Raw genomic sequence first — 19,747 nt, 5'->3', positions numbered from 1 at the left:
ATTATCATTGCAAAGACATATATTATTCAGTTTTCATTATGTGATGGAAAATATTTGTGATACATGTAAAGAGGTTAAACACTGTGTGTTATTTTAAACAATAACCCACACTGGCACAAACATATCATAGTTCAGTTCATAATTTCCAAGAACTGGAGAACTTCCTTTATGACTTCATTCTCTACAATGTTTGTGTACACACAATATATTTGGTATACAAAGCTTCAGTAGTAGTCTCAGTTTACTCATGATTTATATTAGGCGTCAACAGGAAGAGAGCCTTGAAATTTATTGCTTTGGAATCTGACCCCCAGTTATGGAGTTGTAGATTTGTAACTGGTGCCATTCAGAAACAGTGTTTTTATGAGAAAGAAAGAGAAACAGGCAAACAGAGAACCTGTTCATTTTTAAAGCACTGCAGCGATGCAACGGGCAAGTTCTTTCATTTCTTTGTTTAACTTCATGAGGTTAGTAATTAAGTCAGTATATTAAATATAAGTTTGAAACATTAGTCAGTCTAGAGGAAAATCGTCAAAGATGTAAGTTCCTTTGACGGTAGTGATCAATGTAGTTTCATGGTACCAATGGGGAAACAGGGCTGAGTGTTTGGTCCCAGTGCTTTCTAGCAGAACATATAGCAGTAGTAAAATATTTTTGTTAAAAGAAAAATCTTCTTTCACCCAATGATATAAACCCCAACCCATACGTTACTACAGACACTTTACCAGGGGCATCATGCTTCAGCATAACTTTTTGTTTTTCCTAGGAGCTCTTAAATATATCAGAAGGCTTGATATGTTGAGGGTAATGCAGCATTCTTTTGAGAGGTGGTCCACTTACATTAGCGCAGTGCAAAATATTTTAAAGAGGACACAAGAAATATAACACAGTTTGGAGAACTCCTTCTCACTTTACTCACCTCTCTAGTTACTATGGAATGAACATGTCCCTCAAAACATTTAGCTAAAAACAAAATTATAACTACCAGTGGGAAGATGCCTCTAAAATAAAATTAAAAAAACCCAAAACTCAGAAACCAGAGTCTTTTTGTACTTCAACTGAAGTCAAAGGCAAAATTGTCAATGGTGTAGATTCAAGTCCTAATTAAACAATATGTAACCATAAAATAAAAAGAAAAAGAAAAAGAGCATTGAGCTTTGTCCTAAAGAGCTCCACAGAGGTAACTATAGTACACAAAATTAAGCTTCCCTTCTACCACGGATGAAAAACTCTAATCTACTTTACATTTCCACATTCCACGTAAGAACACTGGAGGTCACTTACCTGTTCCAATGAACATGACATCATATTGGCCATCTTCTGCATCAACCCGATCTACCACTATCTGTGTGAACTGGTAATCCACGTCTGTTTTGATCATGATAGGACGATTATTTATAGGGAATATGGGGTTGTACATTGCTGGGTGACTTCTTGCAAATGTGATGACTTCATCAGGAAGGTCCTTTGTAGAGTCAAAACCTCCAAATGTTTTACTGGGACACTGAGAAGAAGAAAGAAACTATTTTGTACCTTATAATTGCACAATTAGACATATTTGTTTATTTGAAGTCTGTATGAGTCTTTAGTCTATAATAAAGGACTACAGAGAATACAATTGTTCCATGATGGACAACTGTTAATGTTGGCACCAAAAGTTTTTGGAGAAATATTTTACTTTACTGAAATCAATATAGCTCATTCCATGGAATATTAGAATTAGTTTATATTGTCTTTCTTATCACTGTGACGTGTGAATAATTGTCAGGAATTTACTGACTAGTACCTTTTTAACTGGCAATACAAGGCCAGTGGGATGCTGAATATTACTGTACAAAAGACACAGATTAAAGCATTTAGTTATAAATAAATAAAATAGAAAATTAATTATCCATAACAATCACCCCACTTTCTAAGCCTCTTCTTCTGGGATGCAAGTCAAAACTCTTTCACTTCAAAGGACGTTAGATTAGGCCCCCAATGAACTGCGAGTGTGACTTTCTGTTCTGTTTATTCTGATTATCTAAACTCCTGATTATCTGGACGTATCTGGTGTCTTCCAACTGATTGTGATGATGAGGCTCCTGCTGTGTTGAATCATTCATATACATTTTCTAGCTTGGGTGGTGAATGAAGTGCCTGTAGTGAGTCCAGGTTACCTGTGTCAATGTCCACTTGTATTGAGGAGTACATGACAGAAGACAGCAAAATGTTCCACATAAGACTAGACAATTCCAAGTCCTCATAGAGCAACACAGGGAAGTAAAGATTCCATGTGCCACCTCATGTGATCATTTTAGGATTAACCAACCCTGGCTGTGGGTCCCATGCAAACACAGGGTTTTTGGAGACACTGCTCCTTCCACCTGTGAACATAAGGGTGGGGATGAGGGAAAGAGTGGACAGGACAGGAGGCAAAGCCATGACTCTGTCCTCCCACAAGCATTCCCTCTGCTTTCCCCACCCACAGTTCCTCAGTGGAGGGCGTGGGTGAAGTATGTTTACATACCAGGACTGTGAATTAATGATAAAGATCCTTACTTAATGCATTCTCTCAAAACTCAAAATACTTTATGTACATAGAGATTTTGACCCAACTACATCTTACTGTAAAGTGGGAAATTATTATTTGCCCTATTATACAGATGAAGAGACTGAGGCACAAGGAACTTAAATGATTTGTTCAAGGACACCCAGGAATTTTGAGAAGGACAACTTCAGGTGCCCATCTCCTACCCCATTAACCCAAGACATCTGTCTCATACATGCCAACCTCAGAGGCATATTTCACTATGCTTACACTTATGCTCACTACATTTGATCTTGAAATACAAACAGCCCAGTGATATAAAGACATGATTAATGCGTCTTTTATTCACATTGATAGAGTGTCCACCCCTTAGAGTAAAAACTTCGAAACCAAAAGGTAATTAAACAGAGATCCAGGTCTTGCTGGAGTCTCGGTAGAAGAAATCAATTGTCTTTGTCATCACCTTGATCCAGATTATTAATAATTCATCAGGCGCAGCATAAAGAAATCAATACGGCCAAAATGAGCAGTTGTTATTTGCAGCTGAGGGACACTTCTGTATAGTGCGAGCCAGAGATGGTGAAAGATTGGTTTTCACCTTTTTGCATGCTTTTAAGGAAGCAAATTCCAATATTCTCTTTTGCTTTGTTTTAAAACAAGAATTCATGATTAAACATAATTAGCCAAATAAACAACACTCAAACACAGCAAGTTAGTCACCTATTGTAATTATCTCTTCATTCTAGCCATTATTATTTTTTCATATCTATAGGTTATTTTATTTCAAATTAGAAAAATAAACTATGCAACTAGTACTAAGCCTTCTATGATCTTTAGCATTTCTGGAGTTGATCCAAAATGTTGTGTTTCTATAGTGAGTTCCAAAGTTTTCTGTATGCTTGCATTAATATTCCAACTAGTAAGTGATACTGACTTTTTCCACTAATCAACACTTAATTAGATAATGTATGTAAAGTGTCTTGAACAGGAAAATCACTATAGAAGTACTAAGTAATGTTAATTGCAGCGGGAAATACTGCAAAAATGAAATGAGCCCTACGTTTATTCATTAAAATTTCTAAATAAATGTATTTCATCTGTATTTTGATCCTGTTTGTATTTACTTTCTACCAATATTTCAGTAAAGGAGCTCATGGGCAGCAGTGTTTATCAAGACAACACATTAGGCATAATATTTACAGAAAGCCTACTTTAGATTTGCATTCATGAGTATTTGTTAGAGAAACGTGTTTCCATAGGTGAGGTTAGGTCTTGGTATCCATACTTACACAGAGCAGTCAAGGAAGGAAGAATCTGCCCTATACATCTTTGTGTGTGTTACCTGGACCTACTGCTTGGCCATGAAAGAATAAATGACAATACGTTCCTTCTTACTCTTTCCCTGGTGTAGCTGGGTTGGAAATGGACAGAGCCATGAATCCAATGCTGGCTCATTGCCCTGAGAAGCTTAGCCAGCCCCTCATGAAAGTATAGCCGTTTCTTACTGTTCTCTACCTGCAGTAAATCTCGAATCCTCCTGAGCAAGTGGGAGGGGTGGGGCAAGAAATGATGGAATTACTTTTCCCAGAGGGATGTCTGGATTACCGTGCATCCCAGAGCACCTCCTGATGTCTTGCGGCTTCTGCCATACCTCATAGTCTATGTTCTGCTTCAAGTCAAACTTCATCCCTAAGAGGTCCAATAAAGGATACAGAACACTGGATGCCATGCAACCTCCATGGACAATCAATACAGCCTGAATTTCACATAGTAATTCCTTATAAAGAACTCTTCCATGTCAGGTTACAAACCAGCAATTATTTACAGATATGGTAGAGTGAATAAATCTGAGTCACAAAAACACAGAGAGTTCACATTCAGAAAAAGAAGAAAAAGCCATTGAAAGAATTATTGACCAAAACCAGCAGATATTTTTACCAAAGGGTTTTAAGGGGAAAGATTTAGAGGAAAATGTTCCAGTTCAAAATTACTAAAAAAAATTGTAGCTAGAGGAAAAGTCACTTTCAGCTGTGTATATATGATGGGATTTCTTTTGTTGTTGTTTTGCAGAGACTTCAGACATCACAGTGGCTGTATATATAACAAAGACAGGACCTGATACATCATTATTATCATCATCATCATCTTCATCACCAATGCCCGTTGATGTCCGATGCCTCTCTCATTATTCCTTCCATCTTTCCCTGTCCAGTGTGACGTGATCATCCATTATGCCGAATACCAGGGTTTTGATTTTTCATTCATCATTCATTCTGCAAATATGTCTGAATAGTTGTAACTTCCATTGTATAACATTCTGCACTAGGTTCTCTTTTAGCTGTATCTTCCTATATAATTCCTCATTGGTGACCTTCTGCATCCATCTTATTCTCAGGATCTTTCTATAACAACTCCTCTAGAACGCCTTATTCTTCTTATTCCTCTTATTCTTCTCCTCAAATCTTTCTTCATCACCCATGTCTCACATCCATACAACTTGCTGCTGAATACACACATTTTCAAGACACAAAGCTTCATTACTAAGCTAATCGCTTTGCTTTTCCAGATCTTATCCATTGCCTTCAAACATGCTCTTGCTTTCACTATTCTGGTCACTATTTCCTCCTTACAGTCTAGATCATACGTTATGTTGCTTCCCAGATACGTGAAGTTCTCTGTGATCTCTAGTTCGTTCCCATCTACACTGATCTTTCTTCCTATTTCCTTATCTCCAAATATCATTGGTTTGTTTTACCAATGTTCATAATCAGTCCATACCGCTTCCTTTCCTCGTTTAGCACCTGCACCATTTTCTCTACCATCTTCTCACCTTTCTCAATGATAACTTTATCATCTGCAAACTTCAGGTTATTAATTCTTACCTTGCACACAGATATCCATTCTACCTCTTCCTTGATCTTGTCCATTGCTCTCTCTAGATGCGTGATGAAGATACTCGGCAATATCAGATCTCCTTGTCTTGTACCTCTACTCGCTCTAAACCAACTTTCCAAAACTCTACACATTCTCACTGCTGCCTACACATTCTCACTGATATCCTTCCACAACCATATCAGTCAGCTGTCCACTCCATACAACTCCAACACCACCCAAGTCACTTGCTGATCTATATGTCAAATGCTGTCTGAAAAATCAACAAATCAAGATGAGATGTTCTCGTTCTCTCGTCAAGCTTTCTCCACCACCAAACTTAGTGCCAATATCTGCTGTATGGTAATTCTATCTTTCCTGAACCCTGCTTGCTTGTCTGCTATATGTTCTTCTATCTGTGATCTTACAGTATCATCAGCAGCACCCTGCCTAGATGGCACTCCAATGCACTTACTTTCTTGTCTATTGTCACTAGCACGGATCTTGTCCATTCCTTATGTGCCTTCCTTCTTTTCATGCTATATTACATAGTTGGTGTATTTCCTGAATTATACTTTCTCCACCATATTTAATCATCTCTCCCATGATCTTATAATTTCCAGGGCTCTTGTTCTTCTTTAGTCGTTTCACTGCTCTTTCTACTTCCTCCTTTGAAATATCAGTCTCGCTCTTGATGCTCAGTGGAGATATCTCTTTCAGTTCTTTCATCAGTAACAGAGAGGAAGCCGTGTTAGTCTATATTCTATCAAAACAAAAAAGCAGTCCAGTAGCACTTTAAAGACTAAGAAAAAATTATTGGGTGTTGAGCTTTTGTGCGATAGATATACTTCTTCAGACCATAGCCGTGGTTCTCTGTGCCTTAAATATTGAGTCTCTTCTGGTACGGCTATGGTCTGAAGAAGTGGGTCTGTCCCATGAAAGCTCACCATCTACTAAGTTATTTTGCTAGTCTTTAAAGTGCTACTGGACTGCTTTTTTGTTTTGATGGTTCTTTGATCAATGTTTCTGAGACACTTGGGTCCAGCTGTGCTTTGTACAGATCAGTGCAACATCTCATGCATCACTACACAATCTTGTACATGAGCACCTCTTCATTCTCATCTTTGATCACCATCTGCTTTGGCTGCCACTTCCCATTAATATTCCTAATCATCTTATACACCTCCCTGGTCTTACACTCACTGTAATACCTCTCTATATCTTCACACTTCTCCTCTAACCATTTTGCCTTATCCTTTCTGTCCATTTTCCTCACCTCATTGCATTTCACCCTATATTGCTGTTCTGCCGTCCTAGAAATATCCCTTCTGATATTCTATCCTCTTCTCTTGGACCAACTTCAGGGTCTCCTGAGCAATACACTTCTCATTGATTTTCTCTTCTTCCAGAATAGCCTGCTCAATTGCGTCTTCTATCACTATGGCTGCCCTTTGACTCTCTTGTCTAGGTCTTTTTCTGTGGCCTCATTCCTAGTCCTCTCTTTGAGTGCTGCTGACAAGACTCCCTCTCGCTTCACAGGCACCAATCCAAAAATCCAGTTCAACAAAATAATTAAGCAAGCATCTGAGTAGTCCACGATGGGATTAGTTAGATGTTTAAAGTTAAGTGCATGCTAGGGTGACCAGATGTCTGTTTCATAGGGATAAACCAGATATTCAAGTGTTTGTTTTATATATGCACAATCAGACCCACTTTTCACATTTGTCATCTGGTCAACCTACTACATGGCTACGTGATTTGCCAGTTTGTGGGGAGGAGGCATACTTCAGTATACTCAGAGTTCTTGATCAGTGGAGAAAATATGTTAGGTCTCAATCTGGAACTACCTAGCTATAGTGCCCAGTCTAGCAATATACTAACACCTCAATTCCCTGTTCCTTCATTGGGAGTTGAAGATAATCAGAGTTTTGCTGGATGCAAGCCAAGGAGGAAAAGAACACTGCGATTTTGTAGTTCAGCTAGAAGAAAAAGGGGTGTGTGTGTGTGTGTGTGTGTGTCTTTACTTTTAGAGAACTAAAGCTACCTTCTGTAAGATGCATATGGGTAAATTTCAAGTTCTGGATATGCAAAACAGATGCAAATAAAACCTGATTTTCTCGGGGAATCTGAATTTAGCCATGTGTTAGTGAAACTTTAGCTCGAAGGTTAAAATTCACGAGATCAGATGGAAAGCACAGGACGTATATGAGCTTTAGGTTTTCTTTTTCTACTGAGGTAGGTATTTCTGTGGTTAGAGTTCTAGCCTAGGTGTTGGGAGACCATAGTTAAAGACACTACTTTACTACAGACTTCTTCTGTAACCTTCAGCAGGTCTCTTAGTTTCTCTCTATTTTAGCTCCCCAGCTGTAAAACTGGGATAATTGCACTTTCCTGTTTGGTAGGAGTGTTGCAAGGAGTGATACATTAAAGATTGACAAGCAATAAGAGACACTATTTTGGGGGTCATATAATACAGGATTTTGACAGCTTCACTAGGATTGCAGGGGTGTTGTGCTGGTCTTCTACTCACCAAGTTTAGAACAGACCTAATATAACAGCATCATTTTTCAGGACAATTGATTTTCCAGCATTCAATGTTTACTGCTTTCTTATATTGCCATATTCATTCCTATTAAAGACAGTCTAATCAATCCTGGGGTGAAACAGGAATGCAAAAGAAATTGATTCAATCCAGAAGAACATATTAAAAGTGGAGTGAGTGGAGTTACACAAGACATTAATTTGTTCCTATCTGTGATAAGGATTTTTCACTAGGATCTACTAGGGTTGCTCAGTGAAATGCAAGATTAATGGGTTTCTCTCCCACCCTACCCAACAGACATATACAGAAATGAACATTTTGTAACTCATCTCATACTTGCAGAATTGGGCATCATTTGTTGATTTAAACTATCTAAAGGGGAACCAAATAGAGTTCTTTTCATGAACTTTTGTTTATAACTATTTTTAATCTTTTGAATTTTTGTCCCAGTTCAGTACAGGAAACATTTTCAAAATCTTGAACATTTTCATAATACATGAAAAGTGTCACATGCGAAACTCTTAAGTAAACACTCTGTTAAAAAATAATCTTTGATTGTATCCTGGGATTTTTTAAGGGAATTCATCACCTCCTCCAGAATAAAATTCCCCTAAACACTGAAGTATTTGAGACTTATCTGTGGAGAAATCTGATTATCCCTTTCAAATCATTAAGGCTGCATCTATACTAGCAAGTTCTTTTGAAAGATTATTCAAAAGAAGGGGGCTCTTTCAAAAGAGTCCATGGAGCATCTACACAAAAAAAGTATTCTTTCGAAAGTAAATCAAAAGAATATGGCATCCCTTTAAAATCACTCTTCCTTTCCTATTTCAGGAAGAGTGACCCCTTTCAAAAGCTTCTTTCGAAAGAAAATGTGTAGATGCTTGTCAGGGCCCTCTTTCGAATGAACAGTCTTCATTTCCAATCCCTGGCCATTCTTTTGTAAGAACAGGGGCTGTGTGGAAACTCTATTTTGAAAGAGCAAATCATTCTTTTGAGCTGCTTTTTTGTGTGTGGATGCACTTTTTCAAAAGAAGTTCTTTTGGAAGAGATCTTCTGGAAGGGCTTCTTTTGAAAGATCTCTGTAGTGTAGACGTAGCCTAAGTGAGCAGAATTATACAAAACTGTTTTTGAGAAATCATTCTTAAACATTCTAAACAATTTTTTGAAAAATCAACCATTCATGCCATTTAATTGTTTCACAGACTTGCCATGGAAGCTAGCTCTGAGAACAAGCTTGTTGCAAAGACTAGTTTAAAGGTTATGGCAATTGAATGACAATTTATATTATTGCAGAATCATGGAAATGTCCACAAATGAATAATGCCTATGTGCTGTTCTTGGTGGAGGGGGATTATTGAACTGTACTCAAATGAATCGTCAGAGATTATTGCAGGCATAGATGTGTCTGAATAGTCTTATCTTTAGCCTACCGTACACAAGAGTGCCAATGGAAAGATGCTGATTTGCAACAGCTGAAGATCTGCCCTGATATATACCATCCAAACCTTTTCCTTTATCATATTCAAGTGGATAAAAGGTAGCTGTCAAGGCACAGCTCAGCAGCATTTCTGGGATCTGACAATGAGTGGGGTCAGGGTCAAATTCACTGTTCTGGGGAGCCTAAGGCTACTAGATTCTCTGGGTGGAGATGCAGAGTCTGGACAGTAGTTTGGGTGTGGGAAGGAGCTCAGAGTTGGGGAATGGGATGTGGGGTCTTGGGGGGAGCTAGAGTGTGGCAAGAGGTTGGGGTACATGTGCTTACCTGGGGAACTCCCCTAGTTGGTGGGGCGGGGAGAACAGGTAGTTCTGCATGTCCCATGATCACTTGCAGACCCTGCCCCTAACTTTTCCCATTAGCTGGGAATCACAGTCAATAGCACCTAAGGGGACAGGAGTGGGGGGATGAAGAGCCTGAAGGTGAGGGCAGCACTGGGACAGAACTTCCCAGTGCAGTGCTCAATGCAGCAACATGATCCAAGAGGTGGGGGAGGGGAGGAGGAACTGCAGTACCTGGAACTGTTTTCCTCCACTTCCCGCCACCAGATAGAGCCAGCCCAGAACACAGCACTGTGGGGCTTTGGTTAGGGTGACCATCTGCCCTGATTTTCCTGGGACAGTCCCATATTTAACCTGTCTCATGGGCGTCCTGACTTTTTTACAAAAATATGAAAATTGTCCTGTATTTCTCATGACTCCTGTTCCAGGGCACCTCGTGTCCTGGGGTGGCAGCCTCTCCTGCCAGGGAGCTCCTCCTCTGGGTGGCTGCCCTGTTCCCCAGAGTGCGGCACTCTCTGGCAGCAGCTCCCACTACACGGCAGAGCCTCTATGGGGCAGCTGCCACATTCCCTGGCACCCCATGGTGGCAGTCCCCACTGCCAGCAAACTCCACAATGGGTTGTCTGTCTCGTTCCCTGGTGCCCTACATTTAGGGAAGGCAGCTTGTGCCACCATGGAGACCCTCCATGAGTCGGCTGCCTCATTCCCCAGCCTCCCAGGCCTCTGGGACAGAGCCTGCTTCATTCCCTGTCCCCACTGCCAGGAGGATTTGGAACATTCACCCACCAGAGGGTCTGGAGCTGCCATGCTCCACTCCCCATTATTCCTGATGCCTCCCCATGGAGGATGCAGAGCCCGCAACCCAGGCGCCTCACCCTGGAGCAGCAGGACCCATTGGCAAGGAACCCTGATATGGGACAGCAGCCCTCCCAGCATCCGCAGAGGCTGTCGTCTCATATTTGCCATAGGGCAATGTGGCCACCCTTGCTTTGGTGGTTGTATCTCACCACACTTTCCCCTTAGCCAAGGGCCATGGGTTGCAGCCCCTAAAGCCCCTTTCTTAATCCCATTACAAGCTATAGTTCCACAGACACCATAGTGACTGAGGCACGAAAGAGACAGAAAAATAGAGTGAGAGTTTAACAAAATTCCAATGGAAAAATGGAAAAATTCCAATGCCTTCCCCGTCCGCTACAGAAACAGTCACCTTAATGACCGAAAGACATGCAATTTAGGAGAGGAAAGCTGCATTTTTCCCTGAACTACTCTGAAAATACTCAGCAAATCTGGCATTCCTCAAACTTCTATTGAAATCAATAGGGTTTTCGCCTGACTAAGGTTTACAGGATTAGGCTCATTTACAAGGCAGCTGCACACTGCAAGCAGAGGCAGCAAATTCTGGACTTGCAGCAACAGCCAGTTTGCTCTTACGTTACCTACCTTTCTCACTGTTTCAGCTTCTTCTGTTCTATAAGTTTGGATGCAATGTAATGAGTAAAATTGTTCTCAGGTTTCCCAGTGCACTTACCGTTCCTGGCCGTGGATATGGCACACGTCCTTGGAAAGGCACCCACTGGTAATGTGGACCATCTCTGTGAGAATATGGGCCGAGGAATACCCTCCTTACATCTGTCATGCTGTACATACACACCGCTGACCCTTTGAAGATGTTGCTGAAAAGGGACCAAGGGCAGGGGGAGGGAAATAAATCAGTTTCTTTAAAGTATTTGCCAGTTTAATCACAGGAGAATGGTGGGATCAATGTCTCTTTAATTTATTACACGCATTGATATTCCAAACTCTGAAAAGCTGTCTCAGCAAACCCAAACACCTTCATTTGAAAGTTCAGTTTAACTGACACAAATCTCTTGGATTTTTTTTTCCTAAACAGAATCGAGTCTGGCTGCTGTTTAAAATATATTGTTTATATCGGTTTAAATCTCATTCCAACTGGCCACTTCTCAGAGTTGGCACTGCTACACATGACAAAGACAAAGGATGGTAGAATATGTTCTAAATAGATAGTAGGTGTTTTCAGTTTTCCATTTCTGATTTTGAATCTGAATTGCTTCACAATGAAAGCAGGGTGGCAAATCTACTTGTATTAGCTGTTTATTCTACACATGCAATTTATTGGTGTAAATATGAAATAAAAAGGTTTCATGTTTTTCATAATGGTGACCTTTATGCAAAAAGTTCTGTGAACCCATTACTCCCCTTATAATTAACTAATCTCTGTATGTATACTTCTTAACATTCAGCATATTTCTTTTCATTTTCCCCTGAAAGTGCACAGCTGTACTTTATCTTGGGGCAGTGGGAAAGAGAGCTACCATAGGCCCCAGCAAGGTGTGGGAGAACCTGGCTCCATAACCCTAGAAGGCATGAGGTCTTGGGTGGAAGGGGTCAGGCTGGGGCAAGACAGCCATCAGTGCTGCCTGGACCACAACACACTTCCCTTCTGTGGCCCTCAGGGCCATATGGAGTGCCTGGCCTGGCACTCTGGCAGAGATTTAAAGGTCTCTTGCTGTCTCAGTGCCATAGTAGCAGCAACAGCAGCGGGAAGCCTCTTTGAACTGACAGGCCCCAGGTCAACAGCCCCTTCTATAAAGAGATAACAGGCCCTGTGGACATGGGGAAGTTGGTGGATGTGATATACCTTGACTTCAGGAAAGCTTTTCATACAGTCTCCCATGACATTCTTGCCCATAAGTTAAGGAAGTATGAACTGGAAACATGGACCATAAGATGGATAGAAAGCTGGCTCCATGGTTGAGCCCAAAGGATAGAGGTCAATGGCTCAATATGTGGATGGCAGTCGGTTTCAAGTGGAGTGTCCCAAGGCTCAGTTCTGGTGCCGGTGTTGTTCGACATGTTTATTAATGATCTGGATGAGGGACTGGATTGCACCCTCAGCAAGTTTGTGGAGGACACCAAGCTGGGGGAGAGGTAGACACAATGTAGGGTAGAGATAGCATCCAGAGGGACCTGGATAAATTGGAGGATTGAGCCAAAAGAAATCTTGTGAAGTTGAACAAGCAGAAGTGTGAGTCCTGCACTTGGGATGGAAGACTCCTAAGCATTATTATAGGCTGGGGACCAACTGGCTAAGAAGCAGTACAGCAGAAAGGGACCTAGGGGTTATGGTGGATGAAAGGCTGGATATGAGTCAACAATGTGCCCTTGTAGCCAAGAACACCAATAGCATATTGAGATGCATTAGGAGGAGCATTTCAAGCAGATCTAGAGAAGTTGTTGTTCCCCTCTATTTGGCAGTGGTGAGGCCACATCTGGAGTACTGCATACAATTTTGCGCCCCCCGCCCCAGTATAGAAAGGATGTGGATGTCCTGGAGCAGGTTCAGCAGAGGGCAACAAAAATGATTAAGGGGATAGAGCACATGACCTATGAGGAGAAACTGAGGGATTTGGGCTTATTTAGTTTGCAAAAGGGAAGACTGAGGGGTGATTTAATAGCAACCTTCAACTTCCTGAAGGGGCACTCTAAAGAGGATGGAGAGAAACTATTCTCAGTGGTGTCAGATAGCAGAACAAGGAGAAATGGTCTGAAGTTACAGAAGGAGAGGTGTAGGTTGGATATTAGGAAAAACTACTTCACCAGGAGGGTGGTAAAGCACTAGAATTTGTTGTCTAGAGAGGTGGAGGAATCTCCATCCCTAGAGGTTTTTAAGTCCCTGCTTGTCATAGTCATGGCTGGGATGACTTTGTTGGGGTTGATCCTGCTTGGGGCAGGAGCTGGACTCGATGACCTCTTGAGTTTTCTTCCAGTTCTGTGATTCTATGATTCCGCTCTCTCCCCCACCTCCCCCCTCTGCTGTTGGTGGGTCTACCTTGGGGGTTTTATAAGGATAGCATATGCCATGTGAGCCTCGTTCTTGTGGACTGTGTGATCACTAGAACCTTACATTTAAAAACACATACATCTGCCTCCATGGTTATAGGTGTTTTGCTTTTGTTTCTGTTTTTTTTTTTTCCCCTCAGAGGGAATTCAATGGTCCTTTCATGAGACAAAAGCCACAGGGACAATTGCATCCTTGATGTAAGCTCAGTTGAGGGTAATTCTGTGGACTGTTTTATGCGTGAGATCAGATCCCGCCACTGGCAGTCTGGCAGTTTTGTACTGGGTGTAAGGGACGGTGACCTCATTGGTTAGAGCACTGGCCTTGTAACCCTTGGTTGTGAGTTTAAGGGTCTAGGGCAGGTTAGATTAAAAAAAAAAAGTCATGCTGTGAGTTCACGGGACTGGACTCGATGACCTCTTGAGGTCCCTTCCGGCTCTGTGAGATATGTATAGACTAGATGTTTACTGCTATCCATTTTAGCCTTACAGTCTAGGAGCCTATGAAGCCAAAAGATTTTCACCATGGATGTATTTGACTCAATTGCAGAGTGGTTGAAAAACTGAATTTGCAAATCTTCAATCTTTTCATTTAAATATTTGCTATTATTTTAGCAGTTCTCCAAAACTCAAATATTTGAGGATATTTATAAAATATTGGGTAAAATGGTCCTGCATTATTTTACCACCTCTATTTAGCAAGAGATGTTGACATGTCACCTTCTATCTTTAAAGTCAAGGCTTCATCAGAAAGGGTGGGGGTCAGAAAATGACACATTCATTCTAAGTGCATGGCTACTTACAGCAGGGTGATGATGTACACTGCTCGTAAGAAAAGAAATTTAATTCACTACTATTAACTTGCAATGCTTTCTAGCAGTTCAAAGGTTAAGAAAATGCTGTGTTTCTTGAACTTTTTAACAAAGAGCGCTCTTTAAAGAAACCAGCCACACAAGTTTCAATCCAAATAAAATGATATACTCTGTACCTGGAAGTTGTAAACACTCCATAGACTATTGGATTTTTAGGGTCTTTTGAATTCATTAGAAACACATCCTCTGTAACAAAATGAAAACAACAACAAAAAAAAAAAGAAAGAAAAGAAAACACATGTCATTTCAGTAATGACAATAGCAGAAAATGATTGTGCTATCAAAGTCATTTTGGCTACTCACGTAGTTCATCAAAATGAGTATCAATGCCATTGGGTCCTGGCACTGAACACACCAGGCGTGCTTTAAGAAAAGTTGTCCATTTATTTACGAGGCTTCTGTGTCCACCAAAATCATTCTAACAGAAGAAATATTGTATGTTAACACATAATAATATTCATATTTTAAATGAGAAGTTATATGAAAAATGACACTCAAAATTATGTTTTAAATATCATATAGTCAACAGTTTTATATATTGCTTTGTTACAGTTTAGGAAATTATAAAATCCCCTTCATTTTTCAACTATGTCAATATTGTATCAGTTTCTATTTGGCTATGTCTACACTAGTGAGTTTTTCTGAAAAAGCCAGGAATCTTTTGAAAAATTCTGCAAAGTGTCTACACACAAAATGCATTCTTTCATTTTTAAATTGGAAGAATGCTGCTCTTTTTCTGGCTACCCTCTTCTGCTCCCAGATTAGGAAGAGTGCATTTTTCTGAAAGATTCTTTTTGGAAAAAAAAAAGTGTGTAGACATGCCAGGGGCCCTTTTTTCAAAAGAATTTTCCTCCATGGCACCAGATATTTCAACCCACAACATTTCCTGGCCTGTTCTCTCAAAAGAGTGGCTGGAGTGTGGCCTTCCTCTATCGAAAGAGTGGATCAATTTTTCAATCGGCTTTTGTGTTTGTGGTTGCAATCTTTCGAAAGAAATTTTTTTGGAAGAGACTGCTGTAATGCAGACATAGCCTTTGTCTTGGCTATTACCATGTATTTAACATATTTTCCAGAATAACTTATTCCTAAGAAAGAAAGAAAGAAAGAAAGAAAGAAAGAGCAAAAATTGGACAGACTGACAGAGTATTTCACTTCTGTGCAAGCTTACATGTTTGCTAAGAGTTAATAAATTTTAAACAGCTCATTATTCTTCACTAAATGTCAGCAAAGTAGCCCAACAAGTTATGTAAGATCCACGTACAAAAGATGGTGTCATGGGAGAATCAGATGCTTATCGCAGTGCTGGGAGTGGTAGAAGATCAAAATCTCCATAAGATTGGAGCTATAATTGTCCAACTTGCCACCTAGTTTTTAAGAGATGGGGACTTGGAACCTTGTCTATAAGGAAAGTCTACACTAAACATTGTATTTACCAAAGCTATTGAAGTTCAAGGTGACCACATAATGCATAGTTATTTTCTCAGGGTAACTCAGAAAAAATATCTGGGTATTTTTTTGGGATGGAGGAACTTGTCTGAGACTTCTGACACTCAGATCAGTTAAGAAACTAAGTCTCAAAAAATGTAAAATCAAAGCAGGACAATATTCAGTTCTGTTCTACTTAGAGTAGCATCCAAAATTTGCAATGCACCCAAAAGCAGGAAGTACCATATTACTTGCCTGAGATACTTCCCCTCAGTCACATTTTGAAAACTAAGAAGGTTCTGATAATTTTTGGGTAATGCAATCTAAATTTGAGGGTGCGACTCTAAATAAAATAGAACTGAATACTGTACCTCTTTGCTTTCTCCCTTGACTACTGGTCATTCTGAAAAACCTATTTAAGTCATCATATTACCTTGCAGATCTGCCCTATTCTGGCATGGGTGGCTTTTCCAGAGTGCTCTCCATCAATTGCATTTTCACGGAAGAAAAAATAGATTTTATCATCTTCTGGGTTGTCACTCTCTGGTATTAGGTGGGCACTAACAAACCTCGGATCTGAAAAGAAAATGCCAGTGTGCATATTATTACACAGCAAGTAAAATCTGTTGGCTCTTCTACATGAAAAGGACACACACATTCTGACTGTCATGCATGAACCAATCCTTTCATCAAATAAGCAGTTTTTCAGCTTTTTCCTCCCACACAAAGAAAATCCTTATCACAACTCGTTTCTGTTCTTTGGATCTGTGGCTGCTGCCACACAGAACTAGGTTGGAGTAAGGGAATTCAAAGTGAGATGCTTATTTCCAAATGGCCCCCATCTTCACTGTCAATCTGCAATTTGAAGTCTGTTTGTGCAGCCACCATTATGCTAATGAGGCACTGAATTTGCATAATAGCGCCTCATTCGCCTGCTTAGAATTGCGTCATTACCATGGCACCTCCAATGGGAGAATGGTAGTGTAGCAGCAGCCTAATACAAGGACAAAACACACAGCACGATCCCACCATTGCACACCAGCAGACTGCTGCATTTTTTTTAATTCAGTGTACAGCAATGATTACTATTTAGCTCAGTAGTGATTCAGGAAAACATATAGGGTAATATAACACATATAACATTTGTCTATGAACTTCAGTGTAGCATTACAGCATAGTTTTCTAATTCCATGCATGGATTGTTGAGTTTCTATCAAAATCAGTCTTGCCCAGTTCTCATTTTCTTGTTTATTTTGACTTTCAATAAGGCAGAAACATCAAGCAGAAATGAAGATTCAACAAGAAAGCTACATAAGAGAAAGAAATTGATTTATCCAGTGGATAAAGGGCTAGGCTGAGAATTGGGAGACCTGTGTTCAAATCTCTGAATTACCATATATCTCCTCTGTGACCTAAACAAGTCACCTATCCTCTCCTGTCTTAGGCCCCCACGTATGAAACTTGATGGCATTATGAAGATAAATACACTAAACAGCAGAAGACCTTCAGCTGCTGTAGTAATAGGAATTGTACAGAGGATACTCAATAACAGGTTAAAAATAATCTTTTTCATATAAATGGCACTTGTGTTTCAAATTTTCCATTTTTTAACAACTAAAAACAAAAACAAAACAATAATTTGAAAACCATTTTTGGTGGAAAAAACCATCTTTTTCAAATCCTTCTTATGATATGTTTTTCATTTTTTAAAGAAAATTTAATGGATTATCCAAGTTTCTGATCAGCTCAATTCACATCTTATTGAGAATATACGCTACCCTTTGACAAATACAGTAGAACCCCAAGATACACTTAACTTGAGTTGTACGTGTTTCAGGTTAACATGATGCTCAGTGGCAGGGAGCTGGTGACTGGCTCCAGGCTGCCTGCCACTCAGGGGAGCCGGAAAACTGACCAGTGGAGCAGCCATTAACCCACTCCATTAACCCTGACTCTTGGCTGCCAACTCTGATGGGAGTGGGGAAAATGTCCAGTGGTACTGCACTGGTCAGTTTCCTGGCTCTTCAAATTACCCAAAATTTGACTTATGCAGGGTTCCTCAAGAATGCAACCTCCTCATAAGTCAGGTGTCTGCTGTATGCCTGTCTCTAGACCTTGATTTTGTAGCTATTGAACCCTCAAGACAAGCTGATAAATAGAAAACAGTGAACAAAGATACTAGAATGGGGTCAGCAATCCCTGGCATACATGCCACTGTTAGCACATGAGCTGACTTTTAATGGCACACGGCAGAAGCTCAGCTCTGCCCCTCTACCCAAGCAATGCAGCAGAGGGAGCCAGAGGATTGGGCTGTGGGTGGATCCCCTGCTTTGAAGGCCCCCCTAAGGAGTGCAGGGCTGTGGCTGGAGCCCCCTCCATGGCATGGTATGGGGCTGGAGTGAGCGTCCTACCGTAGCAGCCCCTGAAGAATTAGCCCCTGCCATTGGGCTGGATCCCTGCATGGTACTGAGGCCAGAGCCCACCCTGGAACCACCACTGTAGTGTGTGACTGAGGCCAGAACCTGACTGCAGCAGTTCCTGCCACACACGCCCCTGCCACAGGGCTGGGGCTAGAGCTGGAGCCCTGTGCAGCACGGGCTGTGGACGGACCCCTCATCGCAGAGCCCTGCAGAACCTCTTCCCACTTCCTCATGGGCTGAGTGTGAGTGTGTGGGTTCTGGCCAGGGGTGAGGGTGCAGGAGAAGGCTGCTAGTGGGTGTTTGAGGTCTGAGAGTGAAGGATTGGACTGGGGTTTAGGGGTTTGGGTGGGAGATAAGGTGCAGCAATGGGTTAGGGATTCAGGAATGGGTTGGAGGGGAGAGGTCTGGGTGGGAAAGAGGGCGCAGGCACAGGCTGAGTTGGGGGGGAGGGTCTCGGCAGGATTGGTGTGGGGGAGGGAGGGCCTGTGCAGTAGGGGATGTAGGAGCAGGGTGGAGTGGTCTGGGCCGGAGGAGTGGGCAGGAGCAGGCTGGATGAAGGGGGAGGCACTTATTTCCCTGCACAGTTGTTGCCGCCACTTCCTGCAGGTGGCAATGGCCCCCCCTCCTGTGGCTGGCAGGAGCTCTGTGCTCCTGGCCACTGGGGCTCCCAGTCCATGACTGGCAGTGACTCCCTTCCCAGGGCCAGCAGCTACTCTGCACCCCTGGCCACCAGGACTCACTGCCTAGGGACACTAGTGGGTCTGCTCCTAGCCTTCAGGGCTGCCTGCCACATTGTCTGAAACAGAAGTTGCTGGACCAGGGAATCTAGGAAAAGAGACATTAAAACTGTAATAAAGTCCTGGACAATTTTAGATATTTTAAAAAAACAAAACAAAACAAAACAGATGGAGATTTAAAGACTGAAATGGGAAAACTCTGCATTTTAATTTATTTATTAACAAAGCTGTTATAAGTAGGACTAATAGTGATTTTATAAAGGATCACTGGCACTCAGACCATACGTAGAGGTCAAAAGGTCAAATTTTGGCACTCTGACTCAGAAAAGCTATTGACTCCTGTTCTAGAACATGTGCTAAGTTGTTGTAAATCACCACAGCTCCATTGAGTTAAATGAGGCTGTCAGTCTACACCAGAGGAAATGCCCAACACTGCATTTTCATTTAGGAATTTCAGTCAACCTCTTTTATCATCTTCAGGGAAAAGGAGGTAAATCAAACAGAATTTACAAGCTGTTGTTCTTCTTTCAGCATTTTATATCCTGCTGGGATAATTCAGTGAGGACTACATTTAACTACGTAGAATCCTGTTCCTAGGTCAAATTATAAGCTGTTCTAGTATCATACACTTTTTAGTACATATCAGACATAATTAGGGAGCTAATGAGCCTGACTGTGCTATGCTGATTTTCATAAACTGAGGAGCTGACTTA

General features: G+C 41.1%; 1 protein-coding gene across 1 annotated transcript in view; it reads right to left on the bottom strand.

Annotated features, from left to right (window-relative positions):
• The window catches only part of SEMA3A (semaphorin 3A), a 221,023-nt gene that overhangs the window by 38,147 nt on the left and 163,129 nt on the right, over window positions 1-19,747 (bottom strand). The window contains exons 7-11 of the mRNA XM_074984169.1: window positions 16,311-16,453; window positions 14,756-14,870; window positions 14,569-14,638; window positions 11,251-11,395; window positions 1,285-1,504 (exon numbers count right to left, since the gene is read on the bottom strand). Coding sequence (XP_074840270.1) covers window positions 1,285-1,504; window positions 11,251-11,395; window positions 14,569-14,638; window positions 14,756-14,870; window positions 16,311-16,453 — 693 coding nt within the window. The remainder of the gene's footprint in view (window positions 1-1,284; window positions 1,505-11,250; window positions 11,396-14,568; window positions 14,639-14,755; window positions 14,871-16,310; window positions 16,454-19,747) is intronic.

Source organism: Carettochelys insculpta, chromosome 1 (assembly GCF_033958435.1).
Source record: "Carettochelys insculpta isolate YL-2023 chromosome 1, ASM3395843v1, whole genome shotgun sequence".
Taxonomy (NCBI): Eukaryota; Metazoa; Chordata; order Testudines; family Carettochelyidae; genus Carettochelys; species Carettochelys insculpta.
The sequence above is the reverse complement of the archived record's forward strand: the minus strand, read 5'-3'. Positions and strand labels throughout refer to the sequence as shown.